Source organism: Orycteropus afer, unplaced genomic scaffold (assembly GCF_000298275.1).
Source record: "Orycteropus afer afer isolate SDZICR_OR568_19922 unplaced genomic scaffold, OryAfe1.0 scaffold00281, whole genome shotgun sequence".
Taxonomy (NCBI): domain Eukaryota; kingdom Metazoa; phylum Chordata; class Mammalia; order Tubulidentata; family Orycteropodidae; genus Orycteropus; species Orycteropus afer.
In genome coordinates, this window is record NW_006921868.1 from 4,361,311 (window position 1) to 4,380,015 (window position 18,705).

Consider the following 18,705-nt stretch of genomic DNA (forward strand, 5'->3'; position numbering starts at 1 on the left):
GCCACCAGAGCTCCTATTATGTACCAGGTGCTGAGGCTATAGCAGTAAACAGACAGACACAGACAGACTCTGCCCGCACTGTCATCCTTCAGAGACACCAGATGGGCTGAGCCACCTCTACCACATAAAACAAAAACCCTCTACCATCTAGCCAATTCCAACTCATAGTGACCCTACAGAACAGAGGAGAAGTGCCTCATAGGGTTTCCCAGGCAGTAATCTTTACAGAAGTAGATTGCCACATCTTTCTCCTGCAGAACAGCTAGTGGGTTTGAACTGCCAACCTTCCAGTTAGCAGCCAAGCCCTCTAACCACTGCACCACCAGCGCTCCTTCCTCTACCACACAGGCACTGGAAAATGGGAATCATCTCTTGATTGATGAGTTGGCTTCAGGAAACATCTCAACTCTACACATACCAGTAGGAGTCAGGTAACACCCTATGAATAATGGAAGAGCTCCTTTATTAGTTTCAAGAATTTCTATCAATACCTAATAACAACAGAAATAAATACTAAAGCTCTCACACCATGCTAGGCAGCGTGCTAAACATATCATGAGCATGTTTCATTTACTCGTGAGAACAACCCTGTAAGTTCTATTACTATTCCCATTTGACAGATGAGAAAACTGAGGCTAAAATAGAGCAAAAAGAATAATTCACATTTATGATTACTGATAAGCACTCTTAGGCACTTTTCCATATACTACTTCATTTAATCCCACAACAACCCTATGAGATATATGCTATTATTTTTATCATCCCCGTTTTACAGATGGGAAATCAAGGCACAAAGAGATCAAGTGATTTGCCCAGGATCACTGCGCTAGAAAATAGTAGTAGATATAGGACTTGAACTCACGTAGCCTGACACAGAGAGAGAGCACTTGGCCACTTTGCTATGGAAACTTCTAGAAGAGAAAAGGAGAGGGCTGAAGCCTGATCCCTCACCTGGAGGCAAGGACAGGACCCCAGGAGCTTCTGGAGTCTCAGCACAAGGATTTAACCGAGACAACACAGGGGCTCCACTGAGGCCCCTTGTGCCGCCTCTCTCCTTCCTGGGGCCTCCCCTTTGAGCACGTGAGAGGTTGCACTCAACAGTTCCAAGGCCCTTCCCTGCGCTGGTCCCGCTTAGTGTACCCAGATGCCTTGACCACATCTCCCCACCCAATCACAGAAAGGTGGACGAGACACACGGCTGAGAATCTTCATAACTGCGTTCCCAAAATAATCCGAACGACTAGCAGATGGAGATGTTGTATGCAGGCGCGGGAGGAGAATGAATTGGAAATAAAAAGAAATATGCCAGAGAACAAAAAGGCGTTGGAGGACCGGATGGAGCCTGGAGGTGCTTTTCTGCTTCCCTGTTTCTGAAGATCTTGTTCAGATCAGCAAAAAGGCCCTTGTTTGTTCATTCTGCCCATGCAACAAATATTTATTGAGCATCTACTATGTACCAGGCACTGGGCCACGTGCTGCGACAATTAATCACTCTGACTTGGATGGAAACCTTCAGAATATGACCATGCCTTAAAGACTACAGATGCTTCCAAATCTTTTTCCACTTGGAGGAACACTCATCGGGGCTAAAAGTCCCTACATATTTGACATTACATGTTTCATAGCTCAGAAGGCCTGCTGTGAATGGAGCTGAACTACAGCCCCACCATCAGCTGGTCAGCTCTGCTCTCTCAACACAACAAGGGGCCCCGAGCACATCCCTGTCCACAGCAACAGTATAAACAGGACCTCAATCTTTCCCTCTTTCATCCTCTCAAATCCTCCATCCCTGTGGCCCTAACCTCACCTCAGGAAAAAAAAAAAAAAAAAAGAAAGAAAGGAAACGTGTCAAGACTAAGTTCAAGGAAACGCAGCAAGTTTAACTTACAGCCAGGGTGGCGTCTGGGCGGGGAAAGGTCCCAGGATCTCCACCTCATCCTCGCTCGACTGGCAGCAGCTGGACTCACAGCACTTCTGACAGCAGTGGCGGCAAGTCCATCTACACAGCAGCAGGTCCGAGATTCTAGAAAGAAAACCCTGAGGCCATTGGGGGAGTGGGCAGAGGAGGAGGGGAGCGGTGGGAAGGGTGGACGGGAGGAGGAGGAGGAAAAACAACACCCGAAATTATAAACGGCAGACCCCTGGCGAGACAAAATGATATTCAGAAGGTCTGTCTCCGCGGCTGAACACTTAGAGCAAAATGTTTTCCGTTTCTATTTCCCAACTGGAGGCACAGAGATGACAAACACCAACTCGCTGGAGCCATTCACAGTGAGCAAAACATTTGCAGGTATTTTCCTTTGTAGTTTATGTGAACGGCTTTCCTGACATGTGGGCGGTTTATACATCATGAGGGCTAGACAGTATGTTCTTGAAACAAATGAATATTTCTGTCTTCAAAGCCCAGAAAAAAAAATATTGAAAAACAAATAAATAATCCCAGTGATTCAAAAGCAAACAGATAAACGGACTATGCAGTGGTAGAGAGGGAAACCTAGCTTGTCAAGTAATGTCTTTTCACTGGGATTACCTAAATCAAAAGGCATCGAAAGCATGCCGTTCAGAGCTCCCAGTTACTGTTTTAATAGTCACTATCCCCACAGCCCCAGCCAGACTCCCGAACGAGAGGCAACATGTGCTGATCAGTAACCAGGCTGATCAGTTCATCGGATGCACCCACCTCGTTTAATGGTTCCAACTGCCCTTTTTGAGATCCAAGATGAAGCCAAGGAGCGTGAGGGGTGAAGGGGTTACAAAGAGAGAGAGAGAAGACCAGTTTAGTAATCTTCCAGCAACTTGAAAAACAAGAAAGAAAGGAGGGGAAGAAAAAACAGAAAAAAAAAAAACCAACCAGCCCCTGCACCTCTCCACTTACCATCCTGGGCAGGGAGCTGACTTGCTAACAAGGTGCTGCTATTTTCAGGGCTGCTGGTTGCATCCTGGCCAACCAGCACTGAATAAATGGGCAACTTTAGCATTGCGATGTGATTTGCACCGTATGCTGTTATGAATCAGAGCGGGCGGATAGATAGTCATGCTATCCAATGCAGCCACACTTCAGGAAAACAGCAAACCTTCCTCTACAGAAATAGCCATGAAGCCAACCCAAAAGGACACGATTAGCTAACGTGCAGGCAGGCACAGAGTGGGTTGCTCCACTACCCCACCCTCCCAGAGGCTCTACCTCCCAATTCTGCTCCAATGGTGATGGAGGGGGAACCGCATATGACCACCCACAATAGAGGGAACTGAAAAGGAAGCCATCATTCTGTCCTTCTGGGGACGCCGGGGGTCCCTCTCTTCTTGTGCCCCAGTCCCCACCCCAGCCTCTTCCCCCAGGCCCCCTAAGGCACAGGTTTCCTCCTCCTCTTCCAGGGAAGCGCCTTAATGGCTTTACACCCAGGCCAAGGGAGCGAGGAAGGCTGGCCGGCAGCTCAGCCTCCACCATGCTCCAGAGCGTCTTAAGAGATGAAGTGAGGTGGGACCCAAACACAAAACGTTCACTAACTTTCACTCAAAAGAGAGAAAGTACTCTCTTTCCCATCCTCTTTCAAGGAAGAGAAAGTCTCCATTTGGTAAAACGGTATTTTCACATCTTTCCAATACATGCTAATCTCCCCTGTCCGTCTTTTAAACAAAGAACAGACATAAGCACCCAGCTTTCAAAACAGCTGTATCCAACCAGAATTTAATAACGTGAAGTTATTCCCATGAGGAGTCCCTGGGTGGTACAAACGATTAATGAGCTCAGCCGCTAACCAAAGGGTTGGAGGTTCAAGTCCTCCCAACAGTCTCTTGAAAGAAAAACATGGTGACCTGCTTCCGGAATAATCAGCTATCAAAAACCCTTTGGAGCACAGTTCTAGTTTGACATGCGTGGGGTCACCATGAATCAGAATCAATTCAACGGCAATGGGTTTTTAAAATTCTCATTGTGTTTATTTTTTCCAGTTGCCTTCTATTTATATCAAGTGATTCTGATTTTCTATTACAGTAGTGACAAAAAAAAATTTATTCTCATGATTTTTAAAGTAAAAATAACTAAATAAGTGAATAATAGTACTGGTGGCATGTGGCTTGTGAAATACTCAAACACCTTTAAGTGGTAAAGGAATAACTGCAGCTTAGGAAAGAAAGTCTCAGGCACTTATCCATCACAAACTACTTCAAAACCAAAAAAATCAAACCACTTTCAGACCTGACAGGGCTTCAGGTTCACCAAGGAGCAGGGACTAGAGAAGCAGTGGTCCTGCCCCACCACTGACCTATCATGTGACACGGGCAAGTCCAGGGGCCCCTGAACCTAAGTTTCCCCCTTTTCCTTAGTAGAAGAGCTACACCCTTTCCCAAAGGCATGCTGCAAAGATGAGATAAGATGCTATGAAAACATCTGGATGCTGTCCAGGTGGGTAATAACTGTACCCATTCTGTGGCATATGAGAACAAGGTTATCAAGACCACTGGAACCTATGAGGAACCCGATGCTGTCCTGGCAGATATAGCAGTGAACCAAGTAGCAAATAAGTTAAGTGAATAAGCCTCACAGGGCTCTCAGAAGAAAGTGTTTCAAAGTAGATAGGATAAAGGACAAGGATGAAGAGATGCTTTTCCACCACAGGTTGTTCCCATTCTTAGTGGTCTGCACTCAACTGTAACCTAAAGGTTGGCAATTCGAACCCACCTGGTGGTGCTGTGGAATTAAGATCTGGCGGTCTGTTTCTGCTCTGATCACAGCCGAGAACACCCTAGGGAGCAACTCTAGTCTGACCACGGGGTTGCCGTAAGTCGGAATCAACTCCACAGCACTGGGTTCAGCTCTCAGGTATGTGGTGATCAAAGCACCATTTATAAAACCACTGTGGACACAGGCCACCTTAGAGGCCCCTGAGGAAACCACCCAGCTTCCTTCAGGCCCAGGTACAAGGTGAGTGTCCACGAGCAAAGAGAAACCAGGGAGGATGGAGAAACGGAAGGCGCTTTGCTGCTCCCCAGCATGCTGGGTCATTGCTCACACCGGGCCCACAGGGTTCATACACACGACGGAGGAGAAATGATTCAAGCCAGAAAGAAAGAGGAAGGAAGAGAAACCAGACAGTCTAGAACGAGGGCTGGCAAATCGGATGAAGCCTGTTTTTCTATCAGAGCTAGGTAAGATTTTTTAATGTCTAAGCAAAAAATATTCCTCAGGATAACAGTTCTTGACTCAAGCAAATTATATGCTATTCAAGTTTCAGTGTTCATAAAGTTTTATTGAAACAGCCACGCCCACTCATTTGTGTATTGTCTGTGGCTGTGCTTCCTACAACAGCACAGCTGAGTAGCTGCCACTGAGACCTTCTGGCCCTCCACAAAAATATTTACTATCTGGCCCTTTACAGGGAGCTCTGGTGGCGCAGTTCCTAAGACACCTGACAGCTAACCAGAAGGCTGGTGGTTCAAACCCACCACAGCAAAGGTCTGTGGCTTTGTTCTAGAAGGAAAGCCAACATCGATGGCCATCCTCAAACTAGATGCTTAACATGTCATTGTTGTTGTTGGGTGTCATCAAGTCGATTTCAACTCATATGAACCGTGTATGACCAAGTACAACTGCAGTTTTCTAGGCTATCATCTGTAGGGAGGCTGGTCACCCGGTCTTTTCTCCAACGGCGTGCCTGGTGGGTTTGGTTAGCAGCCAAGCACTTAACCACTGTACCACCTAAGCTCGTTAACGTAGCCCCCATCAATACCCACTGATCCCCCCAACCACACCCACCCCTACTTTTAGATCCCACCTCTACCCCAAAGAAGCTGTGTGACCTTGGGCAAGTTGCTTAATCTCTCTGTGCTGTCATCAAGAACCACAGAAGCCTGTTACGGTGTTCACGTCTCACTAGACTCTGCATTCTGGTGGGCAGGGACCATGCTGTTTTCACTACTGTATCCCCAGTACTGGCACACAGTTGGGGCTCACCCAAATGTTTACTGAATGACCGTTGAATAGTCCCCTCCAACATCGGGCACACAGTAGGTGTACAGGAAATGTGACCTTCACTGAACTTGAAAAGAGGATTCCATGAAGGAGAGGAGAGCTGGGGCTTTCTGTGAGAAGCCCATCCAGCCAATTTAAACAAGGAGAAGGGCATAGGAGGCTCTACCAGGTCACAGAACACGAGTCCCTGGCAGGCAGGAAATTCTGCGACAAGGTGAGAGGATGTGTGTGCCAGGGGAGAACCAGGAGGCCAGCAGCCTCCAAAGGTAGCTGGGGGGTAGGGAGGGATGTGCCCAGCTGTTCCTTGCGGTGTGCACCTGGAGGCTTCTCTACCGACCTACAAGGAGACAGCCCCAGATGCAAGTAGCTCAGCGGTCTGTTGACCTTGGCTCTGACCTGTAGCCACTTCCTCCAGTGGTCAGAAGAGGGAAAGGCCTCCTAGACATGCAGCACCCACACCTACACCCCCAAAAAAGCTGCTCGGTAATTATTTCAGTCCAAACATTCTTGAAGGGTTCCCCAAGGTGATGGGGGTCCCCAACCGTCGGACCCCAATGCAACGGACTAACGTAGCCGGCTGTTCACCCTCCAACTGGCGCTCCTCTGGTCTCTGTGTGTCCCCACCCTCAGCACCGAGTTCCCGGGAAAGACGTTGTCCTTGTCCCTCCAGGCCGGAACAGCTGCCTCAGGCTCGCTCCGCCGGCCAATTAGCCGGAGCCATCACCACGGCAACGGCAGCTGGCGGGCCGGGCGGCTGGCGTGCCCCAGGCCGCCCTCCCCACAGCCCCTCCCCTGGGATAGGGTGCAGAAGGAAAGGGGGAGGGGGAGGGGAGAGAAGTCCGTCTCAGCCCCCCCATTTCCTCCCCAGGTGGCAAGGACGAGCGTGAAGAGTCCATGTGGGGCCCTCCATCCTGGGGCTTGGGGGTCCCCAGCCTCACCTCCCGAGCGCACCCCAGCCGCTGCACAGGTTGCCTGCGTCCGGGCACCGTTTTTCTCGAGGCAAGTTTGTGGGAGCCTAGCCGTGTGCCCTCCCTTCCGCGCGCTCACAATCGGAGGGGCGCAGCATCCCCACCCAAACCCCGGACTTTGCCCCCAAACCTCAGCCCTACCTGGATGTACGCCATTTTCGCCCGCGCGCACTCACTCCGGCCCGGGCATGGCGCCGCCACGGCCACTTTGCCCTCGCCAACAGAAGAGGGGGAAGAAAGCAAAGGGGATAAGGAAGAAATAGACTGCCGTGTGGCCCCAGACGTGACTGGCGTGGCTGATGAGCAGCGCCCGCCCCTCGGCTGGCCGCCCCGTCCTTGCTTTTCCCTGCGTTCCGGCTCCGGGACTCCGGGCTACCTCCCAGGTTCGGAGACCTCGGGTGTCCAGGGCTCCTGCCTCGGCCTCCCTCGCTGTCCCGCACTCCCCCCGAGGCGCGCCCCCGGCTGCAATAAGGCCAGGGCGCCTAGGGAAGGAACCCAGGGCGGCCGCGGGGACTGCAGAGACCCCGGTGCAGGCGGGGCTGGAGACGCCAGGGCCCGAGAGCGCCGGAGGCGGGGGAGGGAAGGGGTGGGAGTGGGCGGTGCGCGGGTCAGCCCATCCGGCAGGCCAGGGGGCTGGCGCCTCCCGAGAGTAGTGCCCTCGGGCGGCGGTGAAGCCACCCGGGCATAGCCCAGCCAGTGTTGGCCTCTAGAGCTAAGAAGGTCCCCTCCATTCAACCCTTTCCCGACCTGGTTGGAAAAACTTTATTCCTGTTCACCCACCCGACGTGCCTAGAACTGTTGCGGTGAGAAACGTAGAGGCCAAATGAGCTGGAGCCCCAAACTAAGGTGGGCCGTAGGACTCCCGGAGGAAGGTGGTGCGGCCAGGCCACAGGGAGCGGGCGGAGAGAGTGGAGAGCCCTTTTACCCTAAACCTGCCGGAGTTGCGCCCTGGGCGCAACAGGTTTGGCGCAGGGCGGCCGGGCAGCGCCACCCAGCGTCGTGCCTGGCGTCTTGCGCGCTTGTGCGGGCTCGAAGCTCCGCGCCAGAGAGCGTGCGTCCCGGGGCGTGTCCGCTGGCCGGCCTGCTTGCGTGGCGAGGTTCTCTTGCTCTAACCGTTCCTCGGAACCCCTTATTCTGAAACAGGGCCTCCCACTCCCCGGCCACAGAGGTTGGGCTGGCTCTCCATTTGGGGATTGGAGATGGAACACTGACCTCCGCTGGTTCTCTCTTTAAAATGCAGACAAGTTGTTCCCCTGTTGGCGGTCACCAACGTCTCTGCCTTGTCACAGTAAAGATGAAATAAAATCTCTGCCCTGCCAGGGCTACTGTATGGGAATAAATGAGAAGCTGAATGTGGAGGTAACATGCAGAAGACATCATTAGATGTAGGTATGTTCTGTGTAAAATGTAGCATATTTATACATTTCTTAGTATGTATCATTTGTAGCACGTAATATGTGTATATATTGAGCAGTTACAATATGAGAGATACAAACTAAACAATTCATTGGCCTTGCACACTGCTATGCACCAGCACAGGGCCTGACACCTCAGTCAGTACTCAGTATATGTTTTTGTGTTGTTGTTGGGGCCTCAGCTTCAAGGGAGAGGTGAAGCCATTATCCCCAATTTACAGATCAGGCAACGGAGGTGCATCAAGGTGAAGCCACTTCAGCAAGGCCTGCCAGCTCCTAATGGGGTGGCTGGTGGCACCAACCTTTGAATTCAGTCTGCGCTGCTAACCACATAAGACGTTTCTCAGCAATGGTGGAAGGAGGTGCTTGGAGGGAAGGTTGAGTCACAAGAAAGGTGACTACTAGGATGGTGTACCTTCGGAACACTTGAGGGCAGCAAAGGAGTTTGCTATGTATTCCCACAGGGAAAAAATAATAGCTAACATTTTTTAGGGCTGTGTACCAGGCACTGTTTAAGCCTTATATGTAAATTCAGTCTTAATTCTCTGATGTGCAAGACAAAGGCACTATTGCTTCCCAACTCCTCAAAAACCAAACTCACTGCCATTAAGTCATTTGACTCATAGAGACCTCCATAGGGTTTCCAAGGCTGTAAATCTTTACTGAAGCAGACTACCTACCCATTGTTCTTCCTTGGAGAGTGAGTGGGTTTGAAGCACTGACCTTTTGGTTAGCAGCCAAATGTCTTAACTACTGCACCCACCAGAGCTCCTTAATTGGGGTGGGGAAGAAGGAGGCATAAAATAACCTGCCCAGGCTGGGAACTCTGGTAGCATAGTGCCTAAGGCACTTGACTGCTAACTAGAAGCCTGGCGGTTCAAACCCACCAGCCACTCCTCGGAAGGAAGATGGGGCAATCTACTTCCGTAGTGATACTGCCTTGGAAACCCAAGGAGGGGTCACTATGAGTTGAGTGCAACTCAGTGGCACATAACAACAACAACAGGCTTGGAGGAGCTGGAATTCCAACCTAGACAGCTTAAACTGGAGCTTAGCCCCTGCATAGCACTGTCTCTCAATGTGAAATCATGGGGGCAATGGGGGGGGGGGTAGAGCCTCTTGAGGTTAGTTTGGTACCTTCATTCTTGAAGACCTAAAACAGTCCAAGAATACGAAGTACTTCTCCCCCAGGGAAGACCAAACCCACTGCCATCTCTCTCTAGGACAGAGTGGAACTATCCTGTATAGTTTCCAAGGCTGTAAATCTTTATGGAAGCAGACTGCCTCATCTGTCTTCTGTGGAGCAGCTGGTGAGTTCAAACCACTGCTCTTTTGGTTAGCAGCTGAATGCCTTAGACACTGTACAACTAGAGCTCCTTCCCCCAAGTTGTTGTTGTTAGGTGCTGTCAAATCGGGTCCGACTCATAGCAACCTTATGTACAACAGAATGAAACACTGCTCGGTCATGTGCCATCCTCACAATCCTTGCTGTACCCGAGTTCATCATTGCACGCAGTGTGTCAATCCATCTCATTGAGGGCCTTCCCCTTTTTCATTGACCCTCCACTTTACCAAGCGTCCTTCTCCAGGCAATGGTCCCTTCTGACAACATGACCACAGCAGGTAAGACAAGTCTGGCCATTCTTACTTCCAAGGAGCATTCTGGCTGCACTTCTTCTAGGACAGATTTATTAGTTCTTTTGGCAATCCATGGTACTTTCAGTATTCTTCATCAACACCACAACTCAAAAGCATTAACTCTTCTTGGTCTTCCTTATTCATTGTTCACCTCTCACATGCATATGAGGTGATTGAAAATGCCATGGCTTGGGTAAGACATACCTTAGTCTTCAAAGAGACGTCTTTGGTCTTCAGCATGTTAAAGAGGTCTTTTGCAGCAGATTTGCCTAGTGCAATACATCATCTGATGTCTTGACTGCTGCTTCTATTAGTGTTGATTGTGGAACCAAGTAATATGAAATCTTTGACAACTTCAATCTTTTCTCCATTTATTGAGATGCTCCTTATTGGTCCAGTTGTGAGGATTTTTGTTTTATGTTGAGGTGTAATCCATACTGCAGACTTTAATCTTCATCAGTAAGTGCTTCAAGTCATCCTTCCTTTCAGCAAGCAAAGTTGTGTCTGCCTGAATATTGCAGGTTGTTAATAAGTCTTCCTCCAATCCTTATGCCACAGTCTTCTTCATATACTCCATCTTCTTGGATTATTTGCTCAGCATACAGATTGAGTAAGTATGGTGAAAGGATACTACCCTGACATACTCCCTTTCTGATTTTAAACTATGTGGTATCCCCTTGTTCCATTCAAATGACAGCCTCCTGGTCTATGTACAGGTTCCTCATGAGCACAATTAAGTGTTCTGGAATTCCCATTCTTCTGAATGTTATCCATGATTTGTTATGATCCACACAATCGAATGTTTTTGTATAGTCAATAAAATACAAGTAAATATCTTTCTGGTATTCTTTGCTTTGAGCCAAGATCCATCTGACACAAGCAGTGATATCCCTTGTTCCACTTCCTGTTCTGAATCCAGCTTGCATTTCTGGAAGTTCTCTGTCAATATACTGCTGCACCTATTTTTAAGTTATCTTCAACAAGATTTTACTTGCCTGTGATATTAATGATATTGTTCGATAATTTCCACATTCTGTGGGATCACCTTTCTTTGGAATGGGTACAAATATGGATCTCTTCCAATCAGTTGGCCAGGTGACTGTCTTCCAAATTTCTTGGCATAGACGTGTAAGTTCCTCCAGCATGGCATCCATTTGCTGAAACATCTCAATGGATATTCCGTCAATTCCTGGAGCCTTGTTTTTTGCCAGTTCCCTCAGTGCAGCTTCAACTTCTTCCTTCATTACCATCGGTTCTTAATCATATGCCCCCTTGTGAAATGGATGAACATCAACCAATTCTTTTTTGGTACAGTGACTCTGTGCATTCCTTCCATCTTTTTTTTTTAATATATATATATATTTCCTGCATCAGTCAGTATTTTGTCCATAGGATCTTTCAATATTGCAACTAAAAGGTTGATTTTTTTTTTTTTTTTTTTTTCAGTTCTTCCAGCTTGAGAAATGCTGAGCGTGTTCTTCCCTTTTGGTTTTCCAGCTCCAGGTCTTAGCACATTTCCTTATAATAATTGACTTTGCCTTCTCGAGCTGCTGTTTGAAATCTTCCGTTCAGCTCTTTTGTCGTTTTTTCCATTTGCTTTAGCTACTCTCCATTCAAGAACAAGTTTCAGTCTCTTCTGGCATCCATTTTGGTCTTTACTTTCTTTCCTGTCTTTTTAAGGACCTTTTGTTTTCTTCATGGATGATGTTGTTGATGTCATCACACAATTCCTCTAGTTTTGGGTCATTGATGTTCAGTGCATCAAATCTATTCTTTAGATGGACTCTAAATTCAGGAGGGATAGAATCATGGTCATATTTTGGCTCTCATGGACTTGCTTTGTCTTCAACTTCAACTTGAACTTGCATGTGAGCAGTTAATGGTCTGTTCCACAGTCAGCTCATGGCCTTATTTTGGCTGAAGATACTGAGCTTTTGCATTACCTCTTTGCACAGATATAGTTGATCTGATTCCTGTGTACTCCATGTGGGAAAGTCCACATGTATAGCTGCCATTTGTGTTGTTGAAAAACGTATTTGCAATGAATAAGTTGTTGGTCTTACAAAATTTTATCGTGTGATCGCCAGCATTATTTCTATAACCAAGGCTAAATTTTCCAACTACCACTGATTCTTCATTTCCAAATTTTGCATTCCAGTCACCAGTGATAATCAACACATCTTGATTGCATGTTTGGTCAATTTAAGACTGTAGAAGTTGATAAAAATCTTCAATTTCCTTATCATTGGCTTTGGTAGTTGGTGTGAAATTTGAATAATAGTAGTATTAACTGGTCTTTCTTGTAGGCATATCAATATACAGGCTGCGTTGTCCCTCAGGATAGATCTTGAAACATTCTTTGTGACGATGAATGCCACACCATTCCTCTTCAATTTCTTGTTCCTGGCATAGTAGAACATATGGTTGTCTGATTCAGAATGGCCAAAACCATTCCATTTCAGCTCACTGTTGTTGTTGTTGTTATGTGCGTTGGAGTCGGCCCCAACTCATAGCAACCCCTCCTTGGGTTTCCGAGGTGGTATCACTACGAAAGTAGATTGCCCAACCTTCCTTCCGATGAGTGGCCGGTGGGTTTGAACCATGAGCCTTTTTGTTAGTAGTCAGGTGCCTTAGGCACCAGCTCACTAATGCCTGGGATATCTATCTTTATGCATTCCATTTCATTTTTGACAACTTCCAATTTTCCTAGATTCATACTTCATACATTCTGTGTTCTGATTATTAATGGTTGTTTGCAGCTGTTTCTTCTCATTTTGAGTCATGCCACATCAGCAAATGGAGGTCTTGAAAGCTTTACTCCATCCACATCATTAAGGTCAGCTCTACTTTGAGGAAGCAGCTCTTCCCCAGTCATATTTCGAGTACCTTCCAACCTGAGAGGCTCATCTTCCAGCACTATATCGGACAATGTTTCAGGCTATTCATAACATTTTTCCAGTAATATATCAGTGTTTCACTACTATTCATAAGGTTTTTCACTGGCCAATTCTTTGATAAGTGGATGGCCCCTTCCTTCCGAGTCTGTCTTAGTTTGGAAGCTCTGCTGAAATCTTTTCACCATGGGTAAACTGGCTGGTATTTGAAATACCGTTGGCATAGCCTGCAGCCTCACAGCAATACACAAGCCACCCAGTATGACAAACGAAAGACAAATGGTGGCTTCCCCCAAGGGGGAAGGTTATTTAAAATGGGGATAGTGGAATCTACAACTGGGCTTATCAAAGGCTGTAAGTATGCAAAGCACCTGGTGTGCAATAGATGCTCAATAAATGTTTGTTGAATGAGTAAATGGAGGGTAAGAATAGCTACCATGGATATCTCTAGCTCTTGAGTCTTTATTATGATTGCATGCTGAACATTTTATATGCATTCTTCTTTAATATCCTCACCACAATTTTAGGAGGTAGGTACCATCATTTCCCCCATTTTACAGGTGAGGACACTGAGCTCTGAGAGGGAAAGGAATTTGCCTAAGGTTCCAGTTGTCGTAGAGTTGATTCCAACTCACAGCAACCCCATGTGTATCCCAGTAGAACAGTGCTCCATCAGGTTTTCAATGGCTGATTTTTCTAAAGTAGACCACCAAGCCTTTCTTCCCAGGTGCCTCTGGGTAGACTCAAACTTCCAGCCTTTCAGTTAACAACCAAGGACGTTAGACATTAACCATTTGTACCACCCAGGAACTCAAAGTAAATAGGTGAAAATGACAGAGACAGATAGAAATGCAGATCAGTTTAGCTCTACAGGCCCAGCTCTTCAGCATTGTGCCATCTTGAAGAAGCTCTGGTAGCACAGTGCCGAAAGCATCTGACTGCCAACCGGAAGGTTGGTGGTTCAAACCTACCAGCCACTCCGCAGAAGCAAGACTGGGCAATCTTCTTCTGTAAAGATTTACTGCCTTGGAAACCGAATGGGGTCACTATGAGTTAGAATCGACTCGATGGTAGGTGGGTTTGGTTTTTGTTTTTGTGCCATCTTGCCTAGTGTCTTGGTTCGCTAGTGCTGCTAAAACAGAAATACCACAAGTGGATGGCTTAACAAACAGGAATTTATTCTTTTATAGTTTTGGAGGCTACAAGTCCAAATTCAGAGTGCCAGCTCTAGGGGCTGGGTGAAGGCCCCTTGATTTTGGCCCACTGGAGCTGGAGGCATCTCTTAGCTGCTGACTGCTGAGGCTTAAGAACCCAAGGTTGGCACGTAAAATGACACAATTCCAATATCAGCAGGCAACATGGCAGGCCACTAGTTCAAGTCCAGGAATAATCCCAAGAGTGGCAGGCAACGTGACAGGCCACTGAGATGAAGACTCAGCCAAATGTGGGTGCCAAAAAACTAGAGACCTTCCTCAAAGCATCCCCATATATACTGGAAGCAGGCTACACCCTGAAGGCAACAAATTAGCTGCTCACAACTACTCCACCATGGGGCTAATTATACCGCATCCAATAGCATAGTGCCTAAGGCACTTGACTGCTAACCAGAAGGTTGGCGGTTCAGACCCACCAGCCACTCCTCAGAAGGAAGGTTGGGCAATCTACTTCTGTAGTTATACCACCTTGGAAACCCAAGGAGGGGTCACTATGAGTCGGGTCCAACTTGACGGCACATAACAATAATGTCATCATGGGGAATAACTACATCCAGTTGCCAAGCTATTCCAAGTCATAGCCCAGCCAAGCTGACACACAACCTTAACTACCACACCTAGGATAAAAGAATGAGATAAATCACTCATTAGAGTCATGTCAGGTGTCACCCCAAGATGGATTTCAGGGTTCCCAGCTGCCCTGTGCTGGACCCCAGTGGCTCAGTTGTTGAAGCATTTGGCCATGAAAAATGGTTTGAGGTTCAAACTCACCAGGTGCTCCTCGGGAGAAAGATGTGACAGTCTATTTCCATAAAGTTTACATCAGGTTTGGTTTTGGGATTTTTAAAAATATATTATCTAGGATTCCTAAAGGGGTCCAATTCAATCCAGCTTGAGCAGAAAAAAGAGAACTTATTCTGAGCCCACTAACTGGGAAGCCTAAGGCAGATCTTACAGGCATGGCTGGATTTAAGGGTGCGGGTGAAGTTCCACGAGCTCACTTTCTCAGTATCTTACATCTTCTCAGCTTTTCTCTGAACACTGTTTTTCTTTTTTTTCCTGGAGTAGGTTTGCTTCAACAGCTCTATGGGAGAAAAGAACCTGATGATCTTTTCCTATGCAGTTTACCCAAACTCACTACCATCAAGTCCATCCAACTCACAGCCACCCCCATTGGGTTTCCAAGGCTGTAAACCTTTATGGAGGTAGATTGCCTCATCTTCCTCCCGTGGAGCAGCTGGTGGGTTTAGAACCACCCACCTTCCGGTTAGCAACCAAATGCCTTACTCACTACACTACCAGAGTAGTGTAATCTATAAAGATTACAGCGTAGGAAACCCTATCGGGCAGTTCTGCTCTGTCCTATAGGGTCACTATTAGTTGGAATTGACTCAATGGCACACAACAACAGTGGCTTACATTCTTACATACCAGAATATAAGCTGCTATTTTTGCCTCCAAAAAGAAGCAAGACTTCATATCCAACACTGTAGAAAAACTGATCGGTCTCGCTTAAGGCACGTACCTATCTATGGGCCAAGCCCTGTGTCCAGAGGATTTGGGGTTCTGCTTGATCCAGCTTGATCAGCTGACCAGAGAAGTATGGGCACCACAAAAACCACATGGAGTGAAGGGCTGAGAGAGATGGATTCTCTTAAGAGATGCTGGGAGACAAAAACAACATGTCCACCATGAGGTGGCAAGAAACATTCAGACACAAGTGTCCAGTGGACAAATTAGATGGTTCTGGAGTTTAGCTGCTCCTAAACCAGAATGACCCTCAGAACTGATGATCAGGAAGTGAAGTCTCATTCATCTATCTGCTGTTGGCACCTATGGGCTCAACCCTGTCTATAGTTCCTAAAAGGAATCGAGTCTTTCACCTTCCCTTGAAGATCCAACCCTCTATGCCAGACACTTGCACATAACAATGATTTTTTCCCCCAGGGTCTTTAAGTAGGTGGTTAGAGGTGACAATGCAAACCACAGTCCTTAGGACACCAATGGTAATTGAAAGCATTTGCCAGCATCCATGTGGGAGCACAGGTTTTGGTTAGGTGACTTTCTGTTTCTGCCTTTCAGGCTGACAGCACTTGTCTCCTCCGTCAATTGTAATTATGCAGCTTTCTGAACATGCCACTCAGATCTAGTTTTAGCTGTACCTGTAACCCTGGGCAGTACTGCTGAATGTCAGAGCACCAAAAGGCTCCAGGCTGATTAAATATCTAGTCCAGAAATAGGAAGGCCAGCCACCTGTTAAGTAGGAGTCCCAGAACTGACATCACCAAGTAACCCCACATGGAAGTCAGGCCCCTGTCATATCCATCCTCATCTGAGGCACTTGGTTTTACAGCAAGACACTTGGTTCCTAGTCTACCTACTTAATAACTGGGTAGCCTCTGATTTAACCATTTAACCTTTGATTTTCCTTACCCATAGAATAGGCATAACGCTTCTTCCCTAGGACTGGTGAGATAAACCGAAAAACCAAACCCATTGCCATTGAGTCAATTCCAATTCATTGCGACCCCCTTTGGGTTTCCGAGATGGTAAATCTTTATGGAAGTGGATTGCCCAGTCTTCCTTCCATGGAGTGCCTGGTGGGTTTGAACCACCAACCTTCTGGTTAGCAGTCAGATGCCTTAGGTACTGTGCTACCAGAACTCCTTGGGTAAGATAAAGCAAATGTGAAAATGCATATGAATTACCATATGACTCATCAATTCCACTCCTAGACATACCCAAAAGAATTGGAAGCAACAATGCAAACATACTTTTACACCAGTGTGTACTGCAGCACCATACATGATAACCAAATGGTGGAAACAACCTAAGTGCCCATCAGCAGATGAATGAATAAATGAAATATGGTATATCCATACAGTGGAATGTCACTCAACCATAAAGACCTCTTTAAAGTGCTGAAGAGCAAATATGTCTCCTTGAAGACTAAGGTGTACCTAACCCAAGCCATGGTATTTTAAATTGCTTCATATGCATGTGAAAACTGGACAATGAACAAGGAAGACCAAAGAAGAGTTGATGGTTTTGAGTTATGGTATTGGTGAAAAATGCTGAAAGTACCATGGACTACCAAAAGAACAAACAAATGTGTCTTAGAAGAAGTGCAGCCAGAATGCCCCTTGGAAGTGAAAATGGCCAGACTTCATCTCATCTACTTTGGTCATGTTGTCAGATGGGACCATTCCCTGGAGAAGGATATCATGCTTGGTAAAGTGGAAGGTCAATGAAAAAGGGGAAGGCCCTCAACAAGATGGATTGATATAGTGGCTGCAACGATGGCCTCAGGTATAACAAAGATTGTGAGGTTGGCTCAGGACTGGGCAGTGTTTTGTTCTGTTGTACATCGGGTTGCTATGAGTCAGAGCCAACTCGACAGCACCTAACTACAATAACAACATAAAGAGAAATGGGGTGGCATCAATGGTTACACTTTGGCCTACTAACAAAAAGGGTGGCAGTTCAAACACACCCACAAGAGCTTTCAAAGAAAAGCTTGAGAGTCTGCTTTTGAAAGGTCACAGCCATGAAACCCTATGGAGTACAGTTCCACTCTGCACACATGGAGTTGCCATGAGTCAAAATAACCTCAACAGCAACTGGAAGAGGGAAAGAGGAATGCAGTGCTGATGTGTGCAACACTATGGATGAGGCAGGAAAATATGCTGAGTGATATCAGTCAGACACAGAGGAACAAATATTGTATAACCCCACTTAGATGAAATATCTCAAATAGGCAGATACATAGAGGCAGAAAGACAAGAGGTCACCAGAGGCCAGAGGAGATGTGAATGGACAGTTACTGCTGAAGAGGCACCGAGATTCTCTTCAGGGTGATGGTTACACAACACAGTGAATGTAGTGTCACTTAATTGTGCACTTAAAAATAGTTGAAATGACAAAGGAAATGATAACATGATTCATAAGCATAATGAGCTCAGCACAGAAAATTATATGGAACAAAGAAACCAGGAACACCATGAAAAAACACAGAACAAAATGACAGCAACCAATTCATACTTGTCGGTAATTACACTGAATGTCAATGGATTAAATGCACCACTCAAGAGACAGAGAGTTGCAGACTGGATAAGAAAACATAACCTATTAATATTCTGTCTAAAAGAGACACACCTTAGAGACAAAGACAAAAATAGACTAAAAATCAAAGGTTGGGAAAAGATATATCAAGCAAATGGCAACCAAAAAAGAGCAGGAGTGGCAATATTAATTTCTGATCAAATTGATTTTAAAATAAAAACCACCATACGATATCCAAGGAAGGACATTATAATAATTAAAGGATCAATTGAAGAAGAAGATATAACCATAATAAATATCTATGGGCCCAATGAATGATCCCCAAAATACATAATTCAGACTTTAACAGAATTGAAAAGGCAAACAGATGAGTCCACAGTCATTGCAGAATACTTTAATACACCACTTTCAATGAAAGCTAGAACAACTGGAAAGAAACTGAACAAAGATGCAAAAGAGCTTAACAATACAATTCACCAACCTGACCTTGTATATACATGTACAGAGCACTTCAGCCAATATACATTCTTTTCCAGTGCACAT

General features: G+C 46.4%; 1 protein-coding gene across 1 annotated transcript in view; it reads right to left on the reverse strand.

The window, feature by feature from the left end:
• The window catches only part of SYT17 (synaptotagmin 17), a 108,947-nt gene extending 101,852 nt beyond the window's left edge, over positions 1-7,095 (reverse strand). Inside the window, exons 1-3 of the mRNA XM_007950586.2 lie at positions 7,081-7,095; positions 2,681-2,698; positions 1,889-2,037 (exon numbers count right to left, since the gene is read on the reverse strand). Coding sequence (XP_007948777.1) covers positions 1,889-2,037; positions 2,681-2,698; positions 7,081-7,095 — 182 coding nt within the window. The remainder of the gene's footprint in view (positions 1-1,888; positions 2,038-2,680; positions 2,699-7,080) is intronic.
• Between the last annotated feature and the right edge of the window lie 11,610 nt (positions 7,096-18,705).